This window comes from Brachyistius frenatus, unplaced genomic scaffold, assembly GCF_029030835.1.
Source record: "Brachyistius frenatus isolate BFR_SWC_R1_liver_20210118 unplaced genomic scaffold, ASM2903083v1 Contig_104, whole genome shotgun sequence".
Lineage (NCBI taxonomy): Eukaryota > Metazoa > Chordata > Actinopteri > Embiotocidae > Brachyistius > Brachyistius frenatus.
This window is the reverse complement of record NW_027210703.1, coordinates 170,001-195,000: the sequence shown is the minus strand read 5'-3', so window position 1 is coordinate 195,000 and position 25,000 is coordinate 170,001. Positions and strand designations below refer to the sequence as shown.

The 25,000-nt window shown below is 42.9% G+C and overlaps 1 protein-coding gene across 2 annotated transcripts in view; it reads left to right on the top strand.

The window, feature by feature from the left end:
* The window catches only part of bbs9 (Bardet-Biedl syndrome 9), a 165,038-nt gene that overhangs the window by 74,564 nt on the left and 65,474 nt on the right, over window positions 1-25,000 (top strand). For both annotated transcript variants that reach the window (XM_069711947.1, XM_069711946.1), the window contains 2 exons: window positions 13,665-13,847; window positions 21,571-21,820. In XM_069711947.1, the coding sequence (XP_069568048.1) occupies window positions 13,665-13,847; window positions 21,571-21,820 (433 nt within the window). The remainder of the gene's footprint in view (window positions 1-13,664; window positions 13,848-21,570; window positions 21,821-25,000) is intronic.

Sequence of the window (25,000 nt, the reverse complement as noted above, 5' to 3'; positions counted from 1 at the left end):
GACAGGCCACGTTGTGTGTGTGTGCGTGTGTGTGTGTGTGTGTGTGTGTGTGTGTGTGTGTGTGTGTGTGTGTGTGTGTGTGTGTGTGTGTGTGTGTGTGTGTGTGTGTGTGTGTAATGAGTAGAGAGAAAGGTTCTGTGTGATTATAGGCCTCCTCTTAGGACCAGAGAGACTAAATATGGCTTCAGACTAAACACTGTCCCCCCTCTCACACACACACACACACACACACACACACACACACACACACACACACGCTCACACACCACAGACCACATACACATTGGCAACATACAGCACATATGAAAATAACTTGAAGATATTTTTATGATCCGACGGAACAGGGGTTATCTTCGCCCTGTGTGTTTCTGCGCTCTGTCTGTGTGTGTGTGTGTGTGTGTGTGTGTGTGTGTGTGTGTGTGTGTGTGTGTGTGTGTGTGTGTGTGTGTGTGTGTTTGGAAATAAACTTCTTCTTTCACAAATCATCACATCCTGAAAGTCCAGCAGAGAATTGTGTCATCTGGTTTCCTTCATGTTTGTTTTGTAATTCCAGCACGGACAATTACTTTCGGATCTGACGGCTTTGTTTTCCGACTGCCGTTTCCATTTGAAGAAAAAAATTTCATACTGATCTGACCCTTAGTCTGAATTTACAGGTAATTACAGTTGTGCAAATGTAATTTACCGCGGTATGCTTTTAATCTAGTGACGGAGTAAATCAGAAATCTGCACAGCGCTGGTCGTTTGTGGTCAGTCGTGAATCGGGAGTCCGACATGGTCGGCCGGTGTGAAGGAGGCGACCAAAAATACTTTGTGGCATCGATACAAGTCAACTTGTTATTATTTAAACAGTTCCCAGGTATGTAATAATAAACTAAATATGCTCAGATTTGGGGCTGTTAGTGCGATATATTTAAAAAAAAAAATTTAAAAAAGGAAATTGGTGACATGACTTTAGCTCTAAGGACCATTATTAGATGGAGGAAAAAAAAAGAAAAGATAGGTGCAGAACAAGCATTAAATTATCTCGGGTATACTGTAAAAGTCCATGAGCACAGATTTGGAAGGGAAATGTTGACGTCATTTTAATGCACAGCATTCAGAGGCTGAAAAGAAATTATGATAATTTGGTTATTTACATGAGACTCCACTTGACTGAAAGCAGCTTTGCTCATTCGTGTCAACGACAGGATGTAGAGGTCGTGTTGTATTATGTTTTTATTCAGTCAGAATGAGTTTGTTGTCAAACACGTGATACATCTGATTTCCTCTGTGGAGCAGCTGAGAGTCGGCGTGTGAGAAAATGTGTGTGAGGCAGGCGTGTCGGCGTGTTTTCTTGCACCGTTGAACTCTTCCACGGGCCAACAGAGTCCATATATATTTTGGCTTTTGAGGAACGTTTAAAGCAAACACACACACACACACACACACACTGCATTTGCAGCTGTTCTGGTGAAACAGGCTCTTGGGTTAAGTCATATCACGTGCTATTAATACACTCTCGCTAACTGTGTGTGTCGTATGCGTGCAGGCAAAGTCTCTTTGGGAGGTTGTCTGAGAGTTTGTGTGTGTGTGTGTGTGTGTGTGTGTGTGTGTGTGTGTGTGTGTGTGTGTGTGTGTGTGTGTGTACATCCTCCTCCTTTCACCTGGTTTGACCTCCACATGCAGACGATGTGATGTCACGTCCAGATGTTTCCAGCTGTTGCACTGTAGTTTGATTATAGACATATTTTCATTGATTAAAAAAAAAAAAAAATGTTTCCACTAATAATTGAATCCTGCTTTTCAACTATCAGCTGTCGGTGAAATGAACCACTGATACGGCAACAAGTTCAGGTCCAGATCTTTCTAAAAGCATTCTGGGAAATGTCATAAATTCACACAATTGAACTTGGATAAATGTTTCAGGAATATAAACGGACATATTTTTGAGCTTTAGCACATTTTGTTGCATTATTTTGTGTAGAAGTGTGAAGGAAGAACATTTATATGTCAAACACAGGTTTTTTTCATTAAGTTACAAAAGGTCCATTTTGTCATGAGAACGCTGGTAAAGTTTTTTTTTTTTTTTTCGTCAGATCTCACTGTTGTAGCTGTTCTGGATTTCACAGGTGGCAGTGAATGAAAATAATAAAATACAGCACTCAAAAAAATGTTCTTTGTGTTGAAGTGCACGTTGATGTTGACAACGTCCTGTCAATCCAACCCATGGCTGCTGCAAGGACTCCATTGAACAAACATGACAGCATAAATGCTGTAGCATCAAATGTCTCCTCCAGCACATGATAGTTTCATTATTTTTGTCAATAATTACCAGATAAATATTAGATCTTTAATCCTGATTGAACTTCACTTAAACAGCTAAGAATGAGTTGATTATCAAATCATTTTCTCTGAGTTTCTCAGTTCTCAGTTGTATCATATAAAAAAACAAAACACCCTAATCCCATATAATAACTCTAACTCAGCTACGTTTCCTTGCACCAAAGTGTAACTTTTTTCTTCATCCCATGCGGTCACGGTTTCAGATGTGAGCTGAGAATAAAACTGTTGCTCTCACGACTCATTTGAGACCCGTAGCGCTGCCAGGTTACGAACGGTGATCTGTCTCAAATTTACGTGTTGACACAATCTGGATATTTCTGGACACCCGATAAACCGTCTAATCACAGTCAAAATCTCCAGTGCAGTCTCAACCTAGAACCCCCCCCCCCCTCAGTCCAGCTGGACCGACCCAACCCCCTCATTACTCCAGCCCTGGGTGGGCCTTAACCGTGTGTGTGTGTATGTGTGTGTGTGTGTGTGTGTGTGTGCGTGTGCGTGTGCGAATCTGCTGAGGTCAGCTCCCACAGCCTCGGGCTACCGGCGGCCTGGGACTCAGCCTGGGTGTTAATCCCAGGTTGGGTGTCACTGCGGTGGGTCACGCTCTGTAATTTAGTCCCGTGCTCTGTCTGGGGCCTCTGGCCCCTCGGGACCACCCAGCACACTGCAGCAACTACCGACCTCAGCGTCTGTGTGTGTGTGAGAGAGAGTTCGAGAGAGTGGGTGTGTGGATTTAAGTTTTCTAAAAGTCCTTTAAGGAATGATTCAATGTGTAGGAGGCAGGAGATGCTTAAGACTGTGCGTGATTTGAAGTTAGTGTGTCCCATTTATTGCGCGCACGGTGATTTCTCCGTGGACCCGACCGGAGGACGAGCATCACATTTTTGTGTCCAACTCTGGAAATCGGCAACGGAGAAACTTCAAATGCTTTCAGGAAGCTTACGGCAACGAAGATGAGCGATGAGGTGTTTTGGAGAGGGGCAGAACGTCAGTGTCCAAAACCCCCAAAAAAGTAGCATCAGGTGTGCAACCACGTGGCTGTTCATCATCCCCCAGAGTCAGACTGTCAACACCGAGTCGTCTGAGGGGGGAAAAAACATTGAGTGCAAACGATCCGAACTGTGGCCCGACGGCTCCCGGCGACTTCTAATATTTGTGTATTTGGTGTGCAAAACATCGGAAAATGCACGCTGACCACCGCTCACAAAAACATGCGTAACTCAAGGTTATGTTAATAAACTCAGGCTTATTGATGCACCTTTGTATTATCAGAAACATATTACATTATTAAAAATGTGCCTGCATGTGTTTGTTCCAGCCCTTCACTGAAGCTTGTGAAATATGATGTTTATCGGTCAAAGTTACATCCAGTGAAAGTACTCCAGATAATTTGTGCCTCATTTTTTTTTAGAAACATTTCCCCCCAAAATGTAGTTATTTTATTTGATGGCGGACTTTTTTTTTTTTTTCAACTTATGGCTCAATAAGCAAATGTTTTTCCACGGTTATCCACAGTCTGAGCCCGTGTTGAATGCTGTGTGTGTGTGTGTGTGTGTGTGTGTGTGTGTGTGTGTGTGTGTGTGTGTGTGTGTGTGTGTGTGTGTGTGTGTGTGTGTGTGTGTGAGTGTGTGTGTGTGTGTGCGTGTGCGTGTTTTTATCTGCCCATATTTCAGACTCTGACAACCGCAAAAAAAAAAGAAAAAAAGAGACATATTCATTATGGATTGAGGGAGGGGAGTAAGGAGAATGATGGAGGGAGGGCAGGTCTCTCACACACACACACACACACACACACACACACACACACACACACACACACACACACACACACACACACACACACACACACACACACACACACAACCTATCAGTGGAGAATAAAGCTCTTTGTTCGTGACCGTGTGAACACGCGTGTCAAAGAAAAGCAGAAAGCCTCTCTCTCTCTCTCTCTCTCAGCCTTTGCTGTCCCAAAAAACACAAGAGTTGAGCCGACTCTTTGACGGAGCGGGACAGCCTCATAAATCACAGTGCCGTGTTTTAGCAGCCGTCCGTGCCGCTGAACGACTGCCTGTTAAAGCGTCTCTGACAGCCTTGATTGGGGAGGAGGTAAAAAAATAAAAAATATAGACTTTTTTTTTTTTTTTTAATTTTTTTACCAAAGACACCTTTCTTACTTGTTGTATTTTTTTGTATTTTTATTTTTTTTAACTTTTAAGGTATTTAGCTCACATTTAAACTCGTCTGGATCATGTTGAAGGGACCGAAATGGTAGAATAAGATTCAATTTCTGGATCTCCAGCAAGGAATCTTTGGAATATTGTGGAATTTAATAGTTATTCTCAATGGGAATTACCTAGGAATTAGTTTATAGATATATATATATATATACACACTTCTCTTTTAACTGGCCTTAATCTTAGTAGAACTTGATTGTAGCAGGTGATGCGTTACTTGAAAGAAAATGCATCTAAACATTTTTTTTATGAGCTATCGATTGTTTTTATTAAAGCAAAAAAAATTAAACATTTTCTGCTTTTAAATTATGTTGAACTGTTTTTAGTGTCCAGTTTTTCCTTCAGCCTATAATGAAGCTACAGTACGACATATTCATGCTGGTGTTTTAAGATGACGGGGTTTGAATGCCGCAGTTATACTGAAGCGCCTAAAATGCAGTGCCATTTTTTTTATTATTATTACTTTCTATGACACAGGTTAATTATAATTTGTTTTACCAGAGTGGAGCAAAATAAGAATTAGATATAAAAAATAGAGACAGTAGAAACTGGGGAAGCCAAAGAAGGTTGTGCTTTTTTTTTTTTTTTTTTTTTTTTTTTTTTTGGAAGTTGGTGTTTTCCAGAGCTTTCCAAAGCAGATGATAAACCATCAGAGGTTGGATCAGCTTGGGTTGCCAGATCCTATCGCCTCATCTTGCACTTCTCCTCTCCTTCAACAAACCAAATAGACTTGACTAAACAGCGATGTCTCTTCTCCATCTCATTATCCAACTCCTCCCCGCTACCTTTTTCTCTTTCAACGTTTTTTTTTCTTGTCTCTTTCGCTCTCTTCCGTCTGTTCCTTTCCCCTCCGGTCTTATCGGCAGGAGTGTAGACGGACAGTGTTATCACTGGTTGATTGCGCTTGTTTTGACCCCAGACAATAGTGGTTACAGTCTGTCTGTCTGCCGATCCGTCTATCTGATGATGGGAGAAGAGATGCTGATCACTCAGTCTGTCGTCCGCCAGATTCCTCTTGTCTCCACCTTTTGTTTACATCCCGGCACACCAGCTGCTTCTCTTTCTTTCTCTTTCAATTCAAGTCTGCCAGATTTGGACACAGACTTTCTTTTAATCCATATTATTGATTTTCTTGAATTAAAGTTTTTTTTGGGGGGGAATTTCTTTTCAGCTTGCATCCATTGACTGTTTATATAAAAGTGGACCTAGCTTCCTGGTCAGAAAAATGAGGCCGAAAACCGCAATACCACCGAGTGCCACTAGAGGTTGGGTCCAAAAAGCTTCTGTGAGCTTCGTCTCATAAAATACGTAGTCAAGAAAATTTCTCCGTGTTTTGCTCGCTAAAGTGTCTCTTTCTTATCAGTTTTCTGGCCGTCCAATCCCGTCATTAATTCGAAAATAAGCCTCAAAAAGCCGTATTTCTCGGGACGTGTCTGTTTGATTGACAGGCTACAGGCCTGTCGATGAGCGGGACGTAGTATCGGCGGGTTTCCCAATCAGATCAAGTCAGATCCACCTGCTCGCTCTCTCTCCAGCGCGTCCAAATATGGTCACTACCGGCTCCAAACCGCTCCGAACGAGCAACATGGCGCAACATGGTTTCACAACTGCCGTTAACAAACCAATTAGTGACATCAACTGCTGGTTGCCGCTATTTTATAACCTCTTATTTAGAATTTGTACTTGTAGACAGTTTAACCCGAGGTGGATCTAGCGATACACCCTAAACAGTGCAAATAATGCCACGCAATAACCAATAAGGAAGCCAAAATAAGTCCCGTTACACAATAAAAAAAAAACCCAACATCTGTATTCAATCTGAATTAAAGATGTACAAAAAAAAAAAATGATGACGAGATGAAAAGCTCGAGACGTGTTTTCGGTGATGGACCGAAGACATGGGAGTATTTGGTCCCTCCGTCCTACGTGTGTTTGTGTAGTATGATATTGTAAACTGGTGTCAACTTGCGCTGTTTAGGTTAACTCCCTGACGCCCTGCCACGTTATGTTCTGTAATCAGGGTGTGCGTGTGTGTGTGTGTGTGTGTGTGTCTGCAGGTGTTTGGCAGCGGACATCAGGCTCTACAACAGCAGAAAGGAACTTGAATGAGACACATGTTTAGATATTCGGGCCTCACCACTCCACACACACACACACACACACACACACACACACACACACACACACACACACACACACACGCAGAGAGAGCACTGAAGCAGTGAATCTGTGCTTTCATTACTAAGGAAATGTGGTCCTGTGTTATTGTAAGCACATTTATTATTATGTGAGTTGAACAGATGTTAATGAAAGCGAGTGTGTGTGATCACGTGTGTGTGTGCATTAGTAAGTGATTGTGTGTGTGTGTGTGTGTGTGTGTGTGTGTTTAGGACCTCCAGACTGTGTGTAGGTAACTGTATCCCTTTGCGAGTGTGTCTATTAGTCATCCTACACATGAGGAAATGGGCCGTGTGTTTCCAGCCGTCATTAAACTCAGTTACTAATTGGCTCTTTAATTAAGACGCGGAAACACAGAGCCTGAATGTGCGCACACACACACACACACACACACACACACACACACACACACACACACACACACACACACACACACACACACCATCCATGACACACTCCTTTGACCCCAGTGTGAACCTTTTCAGCTGTTTTCTTTGCTGCTTTCACTGCTTCCTCCTTCTCTCCTCCCCTCTAAACAAACCTTTTTTTTCAGTATGTCGTGCACCTCTCCGCGTCTCTCCCTATTCGTCATACTTCACTCTTTCATCTTCCTCACTTCCGTTTTTCCTGTAAACACTTTCTCCGTCTCTCACTCTTTCTCCCTCCTTCTCTCGCTCTTCAGCGGCCGCCCGTCCCCTCATCCTCGGGGAGGGATGGAGGGATGTAATCTGCCACGTTGCTTTTTTGCCAAACAGTCTGCTGTCATTTTCCACTGACAGATAGTACAGCTGTGTGTGTGTGTGTGTGTGTGTGTGTGTGTGTGTGTGTGTGTGTGTGTGTGTGTGTGTGTGTGTGTGTGTGTGTGTGTGTGTGTGGGGCTTGGAGTTCGTCTATGCTGTTTGCTGTGGCTAACTGAGCAGGAAACATCTAATCTGTCGGCTCTGTAAAGGCACACGGAAAGACACGAGCACGCACACACACACACACACACACACACACACACACACACACACACACACACACACACACACACACACACACACACACACACACACACACACACACACACACACACACACACACACAAATTGCACACAAACACTCCGAGCTTTGTTCCTGGCTTGTGACATTTTGCATGAGGATAAAACTCAGCAAATACACTTTATTTCTTCCTTCCACATGCAGCCAAGTTGAATTTTACTGACTTTTACGGATGTTTGATGTCTAAACTGCACATCAAATAGAAATCTTGCATTGACAGCGGCTGGAAATTATGATGGTGATAATCTTACTGTAGATAAAAATGGAGCAAGATTTATTGTTTTGCGTCTTTGATGTTCTGGAATTATGTAATTCTGCCCTTCACACGCACACGCACAGACACACAACTGGATATGAAACCCAAGCGGCAACCAACAGTGATGTCCCCCGTTGGTTTGTCAGCGGCCGCTGTGAAGCCTCGAGTTCGGATTTTGTGATAAATGACCATATTTGGACGAGCTGGGGGTGGGGTCTGACTCGATCTGATTGGAAACCCCGACCTACTATGCCCCGCCCACCGATAGTTGTAACCATAGGCTTTTTGGAGCCGACCTTTAGTGGCACTCGGGGGGGGGGGGGGGGGCAGCTTAAGACGCTTCCCCATCGGCCTCATTTTTCAGATCCGGAAGCCACGTCTGCTTTTACATACAGTCTCCATCCCAAGCATGGCCAGGGAGATGGGAAAACCAGGTTAGAGGACAGAATATGTTGGGTTTTTTTACCTCCCGATGTAGTAGAGAGTATCCTCGGCTGTGGCCTTGTAGGATCGGGATGCTTCACATAACGTGCTCCACATTATGCTCTCAAAACCGAAGTATGGCCACGCAGAGACTAAAAATAGCCGAGAGAAATGTTGCTATAAGTATATAGTTGAGGAAATTAAATACAGTCCATTATTGCCCGTCTGCGTAACAGGTTAACTTTGAAGATTTATGGTATGTAATACTATCAGACAGTAATAAAGCAGTAAGTAGTAGTATTAAGAAGTAATTTGATGTACCTAAAAGATACCCCGAACGTGTTTGTCATACATGAATGAATGTTGTATAGCGAGAGCAAATATTGTAGGAATTCAAATGGAAAAATATTGTTTCAGTAATTTTGAACCAACATCTCGGCGCCAACACTCTTCCCTCACGCTTCCTGTGTGTTTCTTGTACTTGTGTCCTGTTCTCTTTTCCTTCCTGAAAGTTCTCAGCTTGCTTTCTGATTGGTTGTCCCACAGGTTGTAGCACCAAACCTCCAACAGCTAAAATTACTTCCCTTTAAACCGCAGCCACGTAGTTTGCATATGTGTGTGTGCTCATGCGTTTCCATAGATAAGGATACCCGTGATTATCTGTGTGTGTGTGTGTGTGTGTGTGTGTGTGTGTGTGTGTGTGTGTGTGTGTGTGTGTGTGTGTGTGTGTGTGTGTGTGTGTTTTTCAGTACATTTCTTGTGGCTGTGGTACATGTGTGCGCCTATCATAGTGCATCCGTGCGTGAATATATAAACACGACTATTTGTTTGTGTGTGTGTGTGTCTCTGTGTGGTTTCTAACTCCCAGAATAACATAAAATGCTGGCTGCTATTAAAAAGTGTGTAAAAGAAGGAATCTTTTCATCCTCTCTTTTTTTTTCTTTTTTTTTTTATAAGACTGACTTTAAATTTTTGCTTTAAATTGATGCTCATATCCGATTTCTTTTTTGAAGGTGAAGGTCGAAGCGCCACACCAGACTGAGAAAAAAAAAAAACACTGTCACAAAGTTGTACCTTGTCACTGAGATGTAAACCAGGTCAAAGCGTGCGAAATGCAGCAGAATGTCCCTTTTATGTGTTTTCAATAGAGTCCAGACTTTACTGCAGACACGTCGGGAGGCCGTGACCCCGGCAGCTTCAACTGCAGGTTGTTTAAGGTCGCCGCTAGTTCAGCTGCTGACATGCAGCTAAAAGCTACTCTGTGTGTGTGTGTGTGTGTGTGTGTGTGTGTGTGTGTGTGTGTGTGTGTGTGTGTGTGTGTGTGTGTGTGTGTGTGTGTGTGTTGGGGCGCATGAATAGATGTTCAGGTGTATTTTTTTTTTTTTTTTTTTTTTTAAGAGTGTGTGTCCCTGCGTGTTCAAAGCATCATACGTGTTCATGCTCCCTTCAGTCCGTCGGTGTCTTTTTGTTCTCACGATCGTGTTTTTGTCTATTTTTATTGCGCATCTGTGTGTGTTGATGTATCATAGGCCAACGGTGGATCTGCGAGGACATGCATGTGAATTTTCTCGTGCGTGTGTGCGTGCGTGCGTGCGTGCGTGTGTGTGTGTGTGTGTGTGTGTGTGTGTGTGTGTGTGTGTGTGTCGGGGCTAAATGTGTCTTTGTGTTCTCTCAGCTGGCATCAATCAGAGTGTGTGTGGAGTTGAGCCGCTGCCAACAATGGAGCCCTTCACTGGACCTGGAGCCTTTTATCAATACGCACCCACACGCTTTCAGGGACCCCGAGGGGGCGGCGGGGTGTGTGTGTGTGTGTGCGTGTGCGTGCGTGTGTGTGCGTAGGTATGCAGAGGGATGAAGATGGTTTGTGTGTGCATGCGCTTTGCGTGGCAGAAATTGCGCATGGGGACATCAAGACTTTTATTTGGAGTTTTGATTTGCGTCTTTCTTCATCAGCAATAGTTTGAAACACACGTTGATAGTTTGGACGTTTTGGGAACTGTGGGCATCATTTGAGCTTCTTTCAGTGTGATGATTATTAATAAATAAACGTTTTTGGGGATATAACTTAGTTGCACATACGATTTATCCATTTTTTTTGTTTCGTTTAAAACAATCACATTTTTTTCTGCGACTGTGGTAGGTGTTAGCTTAGCATTTTATCGATATATAATCAACACTCATGAGATTCAAACTGAGCAGATTTATATATATATATTCAAACTGAGCAGATTTTTTTATATAGATATAGATATAGATATAGATATCTATATCTATATATATATAAATCTGCTCAGTTTGAATATATATACATATATATGTAGCTACGTTACCTGTTGGTCAGCGCTCCAATTTTAAACTCTATTTAAAACTATTTTGAGCCACAAATCTTTAAAAGTCTCTCTGAGGATTAAGTTTAGATGAAGGTTGGGGTTGTCGGGCGTGTACCTGTGACGGTTGAGGTCGGACCTGGTGCGGGAGGAAATGTGTGCAAGTCAATGAGGAGAGTACAGAAGTGAAGTCAAGTATTTGTTCAATGCGTTCATTGATTTTCGTGCGGGTGGCTCACTTAACTTTTGCGAGGTGTGAGTGACACGGCACCCGTGCATGACCTCGGCCTCGACTCGAGAGCGGGGAACCTTTTTGGGGTTGCCACGGAAACAACTTGGAGAAAATGGGGACTTTTAACTCCTGACTGTTTACACATCGCGTGCAACTCGTTCTCATGGACCTGTGTGTTGTGAGTTTCGTGTTACACAAATCAAAATGGCTTATTTTGGCAATTGCTGCTTAACTTTAACCCTGACACACACACACACACACACACACACACACACACACACACACACACACACACACACACACACACACACACACACACACACACACTTTTGAGTCTTCCATCTCTGTTTTCGCCGGATCAAATGGCGAGCGCAGAATCCATTTGTCAAGCAAACTGCTGGCGTACGTTGGCGCTGAGGCCTGCAGATCACTCATTTATCTGAACACACACTCATCCATTAGTCCCAGATCTGCTTTCACCTCTTCTTTTTCTCTCTGTTCGTTCATCTCTCTCTTCTTCCTCCTCCTCCTCCCTCCCTCGTCTCCTGTTTCCCCCTTCTTCTCTGCGTCCGGCTTGTCCTTTCTTGTTGTCTTGGTTCCCATCGGTCTTTCTCTGTCATCACTCGTTGGCGCCGTTGCGCTCATCTCCACCGCTCTGTTGTTGCAACGATGGAGAGGATGGCGGGATTGACCCCCTCGCCGGAGGTCAGAGTTCACCTGGTCCCACCACACCTCTTGTCACGCATTCACTCGCTTTCTGTTTACCCGACCGTACTAAGTGTTTCATGTCTTCTCGCTCCTTTCTGTGTTTCTGAATCTTAGAATTCTTGGGGGGGGGAACAAAAAAAAACATGCTCGTAGCTTCATGAAAATGCTGCTGTTTCTACACGGAAGCCAACAAAGTGCAAGGACAAGCCGTCAGGGCTCGCACGGTCCACGAATAGCGAGCAGTTTATTTGAACTCTGCCGTGTTTTGTCTTTTTCAATTTAGTTTATTTATCCAGCTGAGAAAAAAAAATCAAATCTGGAATAAACAGGCTGGAAATGGGATTTCCAGCTTTAACAAGAGAAAAAGCAACGCGGCTTGTTCAGAACAAAAAACTGAATTCCACCAGACTACAGGGAACGGCTCTAAAACATGAGGGATTAGAGGCTTGAAGGACACGGAAATCATGGACTGATCCTCGTTTCCCGCTGTTTAAGAATGCATGCTTAAAGGAAGAGTGCAAAGATTTGACAAGATGCTTTCAAGGAAGATTTCCACTTACTCCTACTTCACTGCACTGCTGCAGAACGTTGCCATGGCGGCGGCGTATCGAACGATTTATGGGCAATGCAAAGGTTTATCAGAACATGCTGAGTGGAGGTTTTTCTGTTGAATGGAATCCATTGTAAGTCTCTTCAACCTACACGATGTTTCAAGGGAGTCTTCTTTCTTAATGGATATTACTTTTTTGTTTTTACAATTTATAGTCTTAATTTCTGCATTTTTTTGCCATTATTTCTATCTCTAATAATGAACTGCTGACGGCAACATCACGAGTAAAGTCATGCAAGTAGAGAAACACATGAAGTCCGAGGAAATGGAGACAAACCAGGTTAGCCAACTTCGAAAGATGGCTAGAGTCCTAATTTACACCATAAAATTATAATCCAGTCTGTCCTACGTCAACATTTCACATTTACTCACTTTCAAGTTTTCTGAGACAGAAATCACAGTTAAAACCCTTTAAAATATGACCTGTGATGTCATAATGATAATAATAATATTAATGATAATAGGACGTAACAGTGTAGCTAAATTATTTTACCGTGAGGCGTCTTTTTTGTTTCGACTCCAATTTGTGATTTGACCTCTTGAAAGGACACACACGCAAGGACACACACGCACACACACACACACACACACACACACACACACGCGCGCACACACACACACACACACACACACAGTGTACTCTGCACAGCATTACTTTAAATTTGAATTCGGAAAAAAAATGGACAATACGAGGTTTTAATGTGAAACCTGTGAATCCTGAGATGTTTCTGGAGACCATATGCTTTAAAAACAACAACAACAAAAAAAAAACATGCAGTGATGAAGTTATTCAGGGTTGAATTCAGGCTGATGTAAACGAGAGTAAATCAGCCACGGGACAGAGCAGATGACAGTAATGAAGGAGCGGCAGACACGACGCTCATAAAACTGTTTACACAGGTTGCGTGCAGTCGATTCTTCTAATAAATGGGTGAAATTGGCCTTGAACCTAAAAAAAACCAAGGGATGACTCATCATTCGTTCCAATGTGTTTTTTTTTTGCGCTGACTCGTAAATGTTATAAGATTGAAAGACACCATGGAAACCCCCTCCCACTTCCCGTCCCCCGACCTCTATCATAAATGCTGATGAAACAGGATGTTTGCGTCTGTTTATATTATGGCATCTTGAATAAGTGTAACATAAGTAGTTATTTGTTCATTTTGCAGCTGTAAACTGCAGCTTTAACCGGTTTTTTTTTGTTGTTGTTGTTGTTGTTGTTTTTTTTAGTCCATCAAGCAAATAGTGATGAGATGCAAACTGTGTTGTTCGTCGCTTGAATCCATTTATGTGATGATGAGGAGTAATGTTCACCGCCTCCTGTCTCCTGCAGGTGATGGCGCTGGCCGAGGCTGCGGAGGAGAACCGGGCGCTGCTGGAGGAGGCGTTCGTCCGTCTGCGGAGCGCCACGCACCTCCTGGTGCTGCTGCTGTCGCTGTGGCAGGGCCTGACCCCCGATCAGACCGCCATCCTGGAGGCCACGCTGCTGCCGCTGCTGCAGGACACACCGCAGCTGGTACACACACACACACACACACACACACACACACACACACACACACACACACACACACACACACACACACACACACACACACACACACACACACACACACACACACACACACACACACACACACACACACACACACACACAGAGGAGGCCATTAACATGTCAGTGTCTGTCCATCCATCTGCAGCCCACTCGGTAAACACCGGCCCCTGCTTAAACACACACTGTGAAAACTTTTAAAATACATTAAGCACTTCTGGTCCCGCAGGAATATACACACACACACACACACACACACACACACACACACACACACACACACACACACACACACACACACACACACACACACACACACACACACACACACACACACACACACATTCAATCGCACACTCACTGTTCTGTGGTCACCTGCCAGCTCTGCGCTGAGTGTGTGTGTGTGTGTGTGTGTGTGTGTGTGTGTGTGTGTGTGTGTGTGTGTGTGTGTGTGTGTGTGTGTGTGTGTGTGTGTGTGTGTGTGTGTGTTGAATAGACAGAGAATACACACACACACACACACACGGTGTTCTGTGGTACCTGTTTGTGTGTGTGTGTGTGTGTGTGTGTGTGTGTGTGTGTGTGTGTGTGTGTGTGTGTGTGTGTGTGTGTGTGTGTGTGTGTGTGTGTGTGTGTGTGTGTGTGTGTGTGTGTGTGTGTGTGTGTACACACACACACACACACACACACACACACACACACACACACACACACACACACACACACACACACACACACACACGGTGACAATGTGATTCTGCGTGAATTGATGGCATATTGCTCTTTTGATCAGCCTCTGACTCAGACTTTGAGCTTTGTGTGTATATTTGTGTGTTGTTTCGATGAGTGTGTAGAGGACTCGGCTCCGCACAAACAACCATGTTGACAGAGCTTCTCCATTTGCAGCACTCAGACCACGAAAGATTTCTCCACAGAGACTGTGTGTGTACCTTTCTCTCTCTCTCTCTGTGTGTGTGTGTGTGTGTGTGTGTGTGTGTGTGTTACTTTTTCCATAGCGCTGATCAATCTTCTGAACCTCTCATTACCAGTAGGTCTATTTCCAGCCTTCTCTGACAGCCCAGTGTTACACACACACACACACACACACACACACACACACACACACACACACACACACACACACACACACACACACACACACACACACACACACACACACACACACACACACACACACACTGACTCTAGACCGAAATAGGTTCAAAGGGTCAGTTGATGAGCCTCCAGGGACGGTGACCTGGTGTGTGTGTGTGTGTGTGTGTGTAGGATTAATGGCATTAAGCCAATTAGCAGTCATCAGGGTCACAATGTCCACAACTTTAAAAAAAATTTAAAAAACAGGTGGACCGTCGAGCTATTTTCAGAAAACACAACACTTTCTCTGTGACCACGTGCATACACTGATGGTGATGCGGTTATTAACTCATCAGCACATTTTTTTTCTTTCGCTTTTGTTTTAGCAAAAGATAAATCTGTCTTATTACACTTTCGTTGAGTCATGTCAAACAAACAGGAAATAAAGCTCACGGTCAGTTATTTTAGGAACATTTTCACAATCATATAAAAAAGAATCCCTTGCGGCCTTAAGTGAGGGTGTCAAGAGCCAATGTGCCTCATCATGCCGTTCCCCTTGACCCTTTGACCCCTTCCTGTTGCCTTGCAGGTGTAGGCTATTCCAGGTGAGTTTTTCAGAGGGATAAATCCCGGGAATGTCACGAACATGCAGAAAGTCTCAGAGGAGGACAGAGGTCGGGTTGGAGAGACGGATTAGAGGGAGGGAGAGGAGGGTTAAAGGGATAACAGGGAGGGGAGAGGAGAGCGAGTTTAAAGTATTCCACCAGTAAATCTAACTGGGTCTGTCACTCCGCATTCAGAAAGTCAAAATTACATCTTAAATTCTTTCGTGATTTCATACAGATTATTCTATTGATCATTAAATATTCATTAGATCTATTAAATTGGATTAAAAAAAATTGGATTGAAAAAAAGTCATCATCAACAGGTCTGTTTGCATTTTTGGAGAAATTAAATATCCCCAATTTTTTTTTTTTTGGTGCATAAAACTGGTCAAATATTAAGATACTAACCTTGTAAATAACATGTTGTAACGTAATGGGCCTTTTTCATTTCTATAAGTTTAGGAAAAAGATTTTACCAGTCAGTTTTTGTTGCTCTCGGCAAGGTTTCAGCTTTTGGTGGTCTGAAATGGGCGTTTTCATAAACTCTTCTTCTCAACGCTTCTCCAATCTGGATGATGACATCCAGGTTGGACAATAAGAAAACTCTGTTTAAAGGATATTCCCACTTCAATATAATATAATATAATTTAATAAAGTTATTTTTTTCCCCCCTCGTCTCCAGAGGAATTTGGATTAAGGAGTCGGTAAAATCCTGTGATTTAAGACCACTTAAGATATGAACTGTACAAGATCAACATCCTGTCAGACACAGAAACATAAAAATATGTAACGGAAATACCAAAATGGCCGATAGTCCGCCCTGTAATCTGTCCCGTTAGCTTATTATCCACCTGAGATACAAAAAACAATATATGCGGCTCTGAATCATTAAACAAGATAAGTTTTTTTTTTTTTTTTTATATCCTTTCCAGAAACTCTCTGCTTTTTATCTCAACGGAAAATAGAAATACTTCGAATAAGGATTTCAGCAAGGAGGAGAAAGAAAATAAAAAAAAAAAAAAATAGAGATCGGGAGGAACAGCAGAGGAAACGCATCCGTGTGGTGTCTAACGAAACGTCTCATTTAGTAGCAGCCGAGCAGAACACCTCCTCCTTCTCCCTGGGCAGTTCTCTCTTTCTCCTTCCTCTTCATCCTCCTCGTCGTCCTCCCACTTCCTCTTTCTCTCTCTCTCTCTCTCTCTCTCTCTCCCTCCCACTCCCTCCTCACTCCCGAGTTGTTTTTTTTGCTCTTTATTCTGACCTCACTCCTTTCTCTTTCCTCCATCTTTCCAACTCCTCATCTCACTGCTCATCGTTTCTGCATTCCTCGTCTTCATCATCTGTCCCTCTGTTGCACTCTTCTGCATCCTGTTTTCCCGCCGTATCTCTTTTCTTAGTACGTTTTTACTCTTCTCACCATTTCCGTCATCTTTGTTTCTCTTTGATTTCCGTCATTCTTTCTTTAATGTCCCATCCCTGTCCCCTATTTATATCGCTGTATGCTCTCATTTTGCCCATCCATTTTTCTCTCTTCCCCACTTTCGCCCTCTTTTTTCATGTCTCCTTCACTTCTCGATTTTACCTTTCGCTCCCCCTCCTCTCCTTCCCTTCCTCATTATCTCTATTCCCTTTTCCCCATCCCTTGTTCCTTGTTCCTCTTCCTCCCTCTTTTGTCTATTTTTCCATCTGTCAGTCAGCTCTTGAACAAAGTTGCTGATGCGGTCTGTCTGGATGCTACGGTTGTGTGAGCCCCACATTCTCCCACTCCCTGTTTACTTTACCTGAATCCATCATACAGCCATAAAGTCACACCTTCCTGCTTGCTGCTCTCTTTCCCAAAACTTTCTATAAACAGTACCTGAAAGTGTTTCTCCTCTGCTTAAACCACAGCAGAACTATTCTCTATTTCTGCTGCTCTCTATATTCGCTATGAGGAGCGTTTTTACAACGTAAAATTGCTCAACGTTTTGGTGATTTAAAGAACCGTTAAAGAAACGAAAATAAGTTATTTTCACTGGGTCCTTATTGCATTTGACCAGGTGCTGTATTTATATTAAACATACCAGCTGGATTTTTGAATCATTTCAGTTCCATGACTGGTACTCCAACCAGAAATAAACTGTCCTCGAATTCCCAGGAATAATGTGAACGATTCTGCACGTCAGGCTGCGTTTAAACCGATTTTGGCATCAACGAGTCCTAGTGGTTTGCTTTTTACCACGAACAATATATTTCTACTGTTTATCTTACGATCCTTATGAGTAAAGATAAAACAGATGCCTTTCTTCTGATGACTTTCCAGAGTTGTAAAATTCTGCCCACGAGTAGCGGAAACCGCTGTGCAGTTGTTTGGCACCTGTTAAGCTTTTAAAACTAAAACTAAGTCTTTGATTTCTAACCAATCCTTAATCAAAGTTTATTACCCATAACCACAATTTTTCCCAGACCTTAACTGTACTGTAGTACCTAAATATTGTGGGGAACATTTTTTTTTAGTTTTTTTTTCTGGCAACAGGTTTGCTTTATCAGACGACCTCGGTCCATTTCTCCATCCTTCTTCATCTCATTGTGCCTACATCCCTCCATTTCTGGGTCCATTAGGCTCAGGAAAATATCACACGACACCAGATATCAATGTAATCACTGCACAATAAGACAACCGGTCTCAATTTTGTTCATATTTTGTAATTGAAGTCACTCCTAAAATCTCCCTCCGTGCTTTTGCTCACCGTTCAAACTCCATGTTTCTTTCTATCATGTAAGGGCTTGTGATTGTCTGTAAGTAAGCATTTATAATAATTGGTCAATTTTAAAGTAGATTACACCCAATCGTTGCACTGTAAAAGAAAAGTAGCCGCACTGTGCCAAATCCAGTGTTTGTGGTTTTTATTTTTTATTTTTTTTTCAGAAAATGGATTTCACTGATTGTCTGGATGATGTTTCCCCCGGAGACTGTCTGACATTGCCTCTCACAGAGCCGTAACTCCAGCTTCTCAAATGACTTTCCCAGTCCTGATGATGATGTCAGGACTGAGGGATTGCTTTCCAAACCTTTACCTGTCTCTTTGGGAGTCCTCCAAGGTTGCGTGCTGGGCTCAGGAACATTTCATCTATGGCTGCCCAGTAATGTTGCAATCACACCTGGGATTTCCCCCCACTTGTCAGACTTAATATTCCGGATGCAGCTCGTAGGCTGTTTAAGGTCGGGAGACTTACAATGTTTATGAAGAGAAAATGAAACTATTTTAAGGATCTATGTATGTCTTTGTCAAAGTGTCTAATAGCCACCATCACACCATCTCTTATACTGACTGTATGAAAGTGGACGTAGAGCTTCCGGGTCTGAAAAATGAGGCTGATGCTGAAGTGCCTTAAACTGCAATACCACCGAGCACCACTAGAGGGTCGCTCCAAAAATCCCCGCCTTATAAAATATAACTTTTCCACAAGTTATTTAGGTTTTGCTAGCTTAAGTCGCTCCTTCTTATTAGTGTTCTGGCGGTCCATCTGAAAATAATCCTGTCATTAATTTCAAAATAAGCTCCAAAAAGCTGTGTTTTTGGGGGCGTGTGTGTTTGATTGACAGGCCTGTGGTGCAGTCAGGTCACGGCTATCGGTGGGCGGGACGTAGTATCGTCCGGTTTCCAATCAGACCCCCCCTCCCAGTCACATGGTATGATATCAAACTTCAGTTATTAAAATCATCATCATCACACAACACGGGTATATTTCCATATTTGTTTGACCTGTTCTCACTTCCCTTCATTATAAATACTATCCTAACCTTCTATTTATCGTTAAGCATAATTTACGTGAAAAATCCATGCTGCAATTTGCTCTTTTTTTTTTTTTTTAAAGAAACACGGCATGAACCCGATAGTTATCCCTTCCTTAAAAAGCAACACATGTTCGCCGACGCGACCCACTTTCGTCTTCAAAGATCGGCGAAAAAAATAAAACAAACCCTCTCTTGTTTCTGGGTGCAGGAAACAAAACTTCTCTCCAATTCCCCCCTTACATTAGTGGGAACTTTGTCTTAATTTATCGCTCTGGCCGCCGTCCAAACCCCGCTGCCGCTCCACCTTTCTTTGGTTCCTTTCTTCTCGTTCGGGGAGGATGAATGTCTGCAGCTTAGGTTTTTAAAGACGTTTAATTTTCCTCCGCAGCATGTGGAACATATGTGTCAGTGAAGCGCGTGCGTGCGAGCGCGCCAAGTTTCCACAGAAACCTCGCAGTTATGTCGTTCCAAGTATTTGATAACCCGGTGAGGTATTGTGGCGAGAATAGGTCGCACACCTCCATCTTTCCTCCTACTCCTCCTCCTCCTCTTCCTCATGTCTGTTTTTTTTCTCCTCCCTCCAGACTTTTTTTTTTTTTTCTCTCCTTCGCTGTCTTTTCTGTCCTTCGTTCTTATCTCAGCTCGTCCTTCGTCTTTCCACCCGTCTTGTTTTCTGTCTCTAATATCGCCCCCCCCCCTCTGTCATCATCTCATCTCCTTTACCTTCCGCAACCATCTCTCTCTCTCTCTCTCTCTCTCTCTCTCTCTCTCTCTCTCTCTCGCTGTATCTCTTTATCCCTCTCTCCCTCTATCTGTCTTTGTCTTTCCCTGTCTCCGTCTGTATCTCTCTGTCATCATCATTACAGGCTTGATTACCTGTCATTATGGCTCATTAGGGGCCTATCAGTGTGGCGGCAGGCGGGGGGTCGGGGAGGGAGGGGTGGCCGTGGGGGGGACGCCAGGTTAGGAGGGAACCTTTCAACACACCCACCCGCTCATACCTTTTCCATCAGACTTACACCCATCCACATCATCCATTCAGACGAATGCTTGTAGAATGACTTCGGTAAAGTGTGTGTGTGTGTGTGTGTGTGTGTGTGTGTGTGTGTGTGTGTGTGTGTGTGTGTGTGTTTGAAAGAGAGAGATGTCCATGTCAGTTATCTCAACCGGAGGTCGACAAAAAAGGGAGAGAAAGGCAACGAGAAGACATCTCATCTCCTCACTGTCTCTCTCTCTCTCTCAATTGCACGTTTTATTATTTTCTTGCTCTTTTATAAATGCCAAGAGCACCGTTAAAGTATCAACATTTAAAAGCTAATCATTGCTGAATAAATCATTCCCTGCCTCCTCTCTGTCTCCTCCCCATTGTTATGCTCTCCTCTCCTCTTTTTCTTTCTTCTTTTGTACTCCTTTTCCTCCCTCAGGTTTTCTAACCCTTGCTGGATGAGATTGAGACACTCTTCATCAATGTCGTTCTTTCTCATAAATTTTTCTTCAGCCTTTGTTTTTCTTTTTTTTTTCTGTTCCAGAGTGGGTTTTTTTCCTCCTTTTATTCGCTCTTATCTGCTCACTCCGGTGTTTTTGTACCGTCTCATGTCTTTCTTAAAGATGCACTAATCCAACCTTGTTGCTTGTCCCAAATGTTAGCTTCAAAATTTCAATTTGGCTATGTGTTTGCAAGCAGTTTGAAACCAGTGCTCTCACCTTTTTTTTTAAGTTTATTTCGTCATCTGCATAATGCTTCCTCGTTGTTCGGTGCTTAATACAATTATGAGACCATAATTATGAAACATGTTTTTGAAACTCCGAAGATCACAACATTTGGGTCTTATGTGCATTTTAGCTCCACTAAACTTGACCTTTCTCTTTCTACGGGTATCTCATTATCATAAAAATGTATCTAATACATGTACAACAACAAAAAAGACTGCTATTGAACCAAAACTGATTAAAACTAAAAAAAAAATTGAAAAGTAAAACTCCCAGACATCATATTCATCCACCAGTATCACCTCACTTTTTCTGCTTTGTTGGACATTTAAACATTTCCTTCTAACCTGATCTTTTCTTTGTGTCCCCTCCCTCATGCCTCCATCTTCATAATTTTAGCCTCGAAAGCATAATAAAATGTTATTATTTGGACATTATGAACTCTGTCTCTCTTGTCCAGCCGTTCAACCTTCCCTCGTGTCCCCCACCCCCCCCTCAGGGCTGGGAGGAGAGCTGCGACGCCGCCGTGTCGCACCTCCTGCGGAGCTGCCTGTCGCGGAGCTCCAAGGACCAGGCCACGTCCATGGCCCAGATAGGCGGCCCCGTGCTGGGCCTCCCCGGCGACACCGTCCGCCTCAAGAAGCACATCACGCTGCTCTGCGATCGCATCGGCAAGGGAGGCCGACTCACCCTGGTCTCCGAGGCGAATGTCCAGATCCCCGCCCAGGTCCAGAACCTCGCTGCTCCCGGTGAGTCGGGGACACTGAATACTACACAATCATAGATGATGAAACTTGAATTATTAAATGCAAAATCTAATTATGAAGCTAGTCCAGGTAGCCTGTAGTCAGTGATCAAATCAGAGCCTCATACAGTGATAAATACTGGTGAACAGCTGTTCAGTAAGGCAGAAAAAATGCTGAGTCAGTCTTTTTTTTTTTTTTTTTTTTTAACAAGATACCACCAATAAAATCTCCTGTTTGTTTTGTGTTCAGTCACTTATCATCTGAGACATGAGAGTTACGTTAAATATGCTCCTCATTCTGAATCTGTTGTACAATGTAAATTAACACCTGGTTGTTTCCTTACTCTAATAGATGCATGCTTCAAAGTGATGTCATTGCAGATGGGTTGTCAGGCAACCTTTGCCAGAAAACAACACTAATCATTTTACAAATTAAAGTAGACATAATGTACCGTTGTAGCACCGCCTCGACTCTTGAGGATGAAATGTCGGCATATGGTAAACTTGGTAAAAATATTGCACCTTGGAAACGGAGATCTATCAACAGTCTTTAACAATGATCATGATCTTTTACGATCCTCAACCATAAGTAGTTTTAGTTGCCTAACTTCCACTGAGACTGATGCCTGCGCTTCAGTCAGAACTTTGATTACAGGACAGTATTGTAGTCGTATATAAAAGCAGATCGTAACTCAGTCGTGGTCCTCGCCATCTCTGCTGAGAACCTTCACCAGATTATTTATTGCTTAAGAATTTATTTTCCGTTCTGCCAGTTCACCACACAAAAAAAGATCCAATACCAGCAATGTAAATACTGTGAGAGGTATTTGCTCAGGTGGGAACTTAATTAAATTGCAATAGACTGAATGGCATTTTCAATGTTAAAATAACCCGAGCTTCTGTTTTAACTATTAACTAACTATTAGTCATGTTTTATATCCTTTTATAATGAGTGTTGTGATTTCTTGCCTCCTTAATTTGTTGAAACAACACCAGAAAAAGAGAAGCGGTGAACTGAAGTGAATGTGTTGCATTTTCTCAAGCTGTATCTGGCTGGTTGAGCGTGCGTGCGTGCGTGCGTGTGTGTGTGTGTGTGTGTGTGTGTGTGTGTGTGTGTGTGTGTGTGTGTGTGTGTGTGTGTGTGTGTGTGTGTGTGTGTGTGTGTGTGTGTGTGTGTGTGTGTGTGTGTGTGTGTGTTGGTGGACAGCCTCATATAAGCTGGTCCCTCGGTGAAGATTTTAGGCTTCAGCAGGCAAAAACATGACGCCTATTCATCACACAACCAACACACACACACACACACACACACACACACACACACACACACACACACACACACACACACACACACACACACACACACACACACGCACGCCCATAGATACACACAAAAAAAAATGTGCAACAAACAGGTACAGCCTCATGACACTCACGCGCACACACACACACACACACACACACACACACACACACACACACACACACACACACACACACACACACACACACACACACACACACGCATATACACTCACATGCAGACACACATACACATCGATGTCAGATACACAGTACAGACACACTCATAAAAACATGAAAACACACACACACACACACACACACACACACACACACACACACATACTCACGTGGGAACCTACAGATGCATTTGCAAGGTAGACTCATAAAAATCAAACACATAAACTCTTTCACACACAAACACACACACACACACAGAGCTTACGGATCATTTAGTCTTGGCTGAAGTTTATAGACGTCTTTTTGACAAGATCATCAATTATAATCTGTCTCCTTCCCTCCTTTCCTCCCCTTCCTCTTTCTTTCCTTCAGTCTTTACCCCCACCCCCCCGCCCCCCAGATCCCCCTCCCTCGTTCCCTCCTTCCGTGCGGGTTAGCGAGGCTTATTAAAAAACATGGTCTGCATGTTAAAAACAATGGTGTTCAAAAGACAAACGATTAATAAGATAACAAAAAAAAAAACACTAATACCAATAATGTGACATCAGTAACACAAACAATTCCAACCTGCTGCATTTTTTTTTTCAAATTTGTTATAAAAACTGCAAGTGCAGCATATTTCTAATTAACTCCAATTAAATCAATTCATTTTAACCGGCAGTGCAGTTTTTCACAATCGGTTTAGCAATCGACAGTTTGATCACACCTTGCAAATGATTTCCCAGTAGCACGTTTGATTATGTTTCCAAAGGCATATTCAAGTTCACAAACCACGACACTGCACACGCTGAGATTTAAAACCTAATTTCACAGTTTAGAGTTAATTTAACAGTAATAATTATTGTGTGAGACAGACCGTGTTAAAGAAAACTGAACAAATCACCCCTTATAGTCATGCCCCCCTAATTTATAGCCCCCCCCATGAGAATTGTAGATAAACCTATTTGTTCTTGAGAATTATTTGTGTGTCTATGTCTGTGTTTGAGTGTGTGTGTTTGTGTTTGTGTTTGTGTTTGTGTGTGTGTGTGTGTGAGAGAGAGAGAGTGATAGAGAGAAAGAGGTCTATAAAACTTTAAAGGCTCATTTAAAAGTGATTATAGTGATTATAGCAACTCGGCATAAAGTTCAGTGGAAAATAACTAAATCAATGAATTAGGTGTGTGTGTGTGTGTGTGTGTGTGTGTGTGTGTGTGTGTGTGTGTGTGTGTGTGTGTGTGTGAGAGAGAGAGAGAGAGAGAGTGATAGAGAGAAAGAGGTCTATAAAACTTTAAAGGCTTGTTTAAAAGTGATTATAGTGATTATAGCAACTCGGCATAAAGTTCAGTGGAAAATAACTAAATCAATGAATTAGGTGTGTGTGTGTGCGTGCGTGCGTGCGTGTGTGTGTGTGTGTGTAAGAGAGGAGAGAGAGAGTGTGTTTGTGTTTATGTTTCCTTGTCATGCGGTCTCCTTTCTCTTTTGGTCTGCTGCCAAAATTCACACAGGCGGAGACATCACACACACACACACACACACACACACACACACACACACACACACACACACACACACACACACACACACGCGCAGCGCTGCAGTAAACAGTCGTTTGTTAGCCGTCTCGGATGTTGCTTTTTTATCCGCCTGTAAAACATACACACTTGTTTACTTTTCCGATAACAACGACGACAACCGTTTTCCTTTGAGGCCACAGACACACACACAC